Consider the following 2,041-nt stretch of genomic DNA (forward strand, 5'->3'; position numbering starts at 1 on the left):
ACCGCAAGGCTCACTGGGGGGGGGTCTGATGGTGCTGTCTGCCAGGGGAGGGCTGCCCACCCAGCATGGCGTTGGTGGCCTGTGCGAACCGCTGCCCACAGCACTGCCGAGACCTGCAGGAGGGCCTGGTCTGCGGGCAGGAGGAGCGATGCCAGCCCGGCTGCCGCTGCCCAAACGGTGAGTCCTGCTTGTCCTTGTCCCCCCCCGCTATGTGTGTCCCCCCAAGGGGAGCCCACCCTGGGGGGGGGCAGAGCTCAGGTCCCCCCACACTGGTCAAGGCTGGGGGTGCCCGTGTGGTCTGCAGGGGCACATGCGTGTGCCCCATCCCCGAGTGTCCATCGTCTGTGTGTCCCCCGCCTCGCCTCATCTCCACAGGCACCCTGGAGCAGGACGGGGGCTGCGTGCCCCCCAGCCACTGCGAGTGCACAGACGCGGTGGGGCACAGCTGGGTGCCGGGGACCCACCGCCGCGACGGCTGTGAGAGCTGCAGCTGCACCGGGGGCCGCCTGCGCTGCACCCGCCGGGGGTGCCCCCCGACCCCCTGCGGCTGGAGCCGCTGGAGCCGCTGGGCACCCTGCAGCGTCACCTGCGGGGACGGGCGGCAGACCCGCTTCAGGTGACACGGCATCCCGGGGGACACGGCACCCGGGGGGGACACATGGCACCCAGGGGACACGGCACCCGGGGACGAGCTGTGGGGCAGGATCCGCTGTGACCCCCATGGGTGCTAGCCGGGACCCAGCTCCCGCAGCCCCCACAATGCGGTGGGTAACCCCCGTGTCTGTCCCCCCACCCAGGACCCCCACCCCGGACTCAGGAGACGGCGAGTGCGGTGGGGTGGAGGAGCAGAGCCGGGGCTGCACGCCGGCGCCCTGCCCACCCCTCTGCCTGCAGGGTGGCAGCGAGAGGCGCCTGGGGGAGAGCTGGCCGCAGGGCGAGTGCCGGCGATGGTCAGTGCCGGGGGGGGGCTGAGGGGGCCGGGGGCCGAGCTGCACCCCCAAACCCACCCGACCTCTGTCCCCTCCCCACAGCACCTGCACCCCCGAGGGCATCCAGTGCCAGGACATCCCCTGTGCCGGTGAGTGCCCCCCACCTGCCTGCGTCCCCCCACCACGGTGCCTGCCCTGTGCCGGGTCCCGCAGCCAGGCCCCGGTGAGGGGATGGGGCCATGGGCATTACCGGCATCCCCGGTGGGTGCCGGGACCGCGCGACCTCCCCTGAAGCTTGAGAGGCCGACGTAAAGCCCCCAGGACCCCCAAATGGGGATGGAGGGGACCCTGGGCACCGTGGCGGCAGCGGCTTCATGCCATAACGTGCCGTGCCCCCGGCCAGATTCGGGGGTCTGCGCGTGGGGTGCCTGGAGCCCCTGTTCCCGCTCCTGCGGCACTGGCTTGGCCACCCGGGAGGCTGCCTGCCCCTGCCCGACCCCTGGCCCTGCCTGCAACCACAGCCACGACCACGGCACACGCCGGGAGGTGGAAGCGTGTTACCTGCGCCCCTGCCCAGGTAGGGTGCCGGGGCAGCCAGGGTCAGGGGTCTCGGCAGGGTCCCTGCCCGCCATCACCCCATCTCCTGCCTGCCTGCAGCTGCCTGCCCCTGGAGCCCCCGGAGCCCCTGGACCCCCTGCTCCTGCCAGGCTCCGTGGCAGCACCGGCACCGGCACCGGCTGGGCCCCGCGGGCTGCGTGGGGCTGGACGGGCAGAGCCGTGCCTGCAACATCTCGGGGTGCTCGGGTGAGCAACGGGGCTGCCCGCAACCCCTGCCTGCACCCTGCTGCCTGCACCCTGCCCATCCCTGAGCCGGACCGGGGTGCCCCTGCCCTTCCCGGCTCCCTGCCTGCACCCTGCCCATCCTGCGCGCTCTATTTGGGGTGTCCTCGCCCATCCTGAGCGCTCCCTGCCCTCTCCCTGCCCATCCTGTGAGCTTCCTGCCTGCTCCTGCCCATCCCACGCCTGCCTCCCTGTCCGGGGTGGCCCTGCCGGTCCCCACGGGGGTCTCCCTGCCTGTCCTGTGTGCTGCCTGCCTGCCCCTGCCCGTCCCA

General features: G+C 73.2%; 2 protein-coding genes across 2 annotated transcripts in view; one reads left to right on the top strand and one right to left on the bottom strand.

Moving 5' to 3' along the window:
* Positions 1-2,041, bottom strand: part of LOC104829357 (zinc finger protein 208-like) — an 81,741-nt gene that overhangs the window by 47,445 nt on the left and 32,255 nt on the right. The window lies entirely within an intron of this gene.
* The window catches only part of SSPO (SCO-spondin), a 34,946-nt gene that overhangs the window by 27,496 nt on the left and 5,409 nt on the right, over positions 1-2,041 (top strand). The window contains exons 60-65 of the mRNA XM_010562247.1: positions 46-177; positions 376-616; positions 798-950; positions 1,032-1,078; positions 1,333-1,506; positions 1,587-1,733. Of these exons, the coding sequence (XP_010560549.1) occupies positions 46-177; positions 376-616; positions 798-950; positions 1,032-1,078; positions 1,333-1,506; positions 1,587-1,733 (894 nt within the window). The remainder of the gene's footprint in view (positions 1-45; positions 178-375; positions 617-797; positions 951-1,031; positions 1,079-1,332; positions 1,507-1,586; positions 1,734-2,041) is intronic.

This window comes from Haliaeetus leucocephalus, unplaced genomic scaffold (genome assembly GCF_000737465.1).
Source record: "Haliaeetus leucocephalus isolate CR32 unplaced genomic scaffold, Haliaeetus_leucocephalus-4.0 Scaffold0, whole genome shotgun sequence".
NCBI classification, from domain to species: Eukaryota; Metazoa; Chordata; class Aves; order Accipitriformes; family Accipitridae; genus Haliaeetus; species Haliaeetus leucocephalus.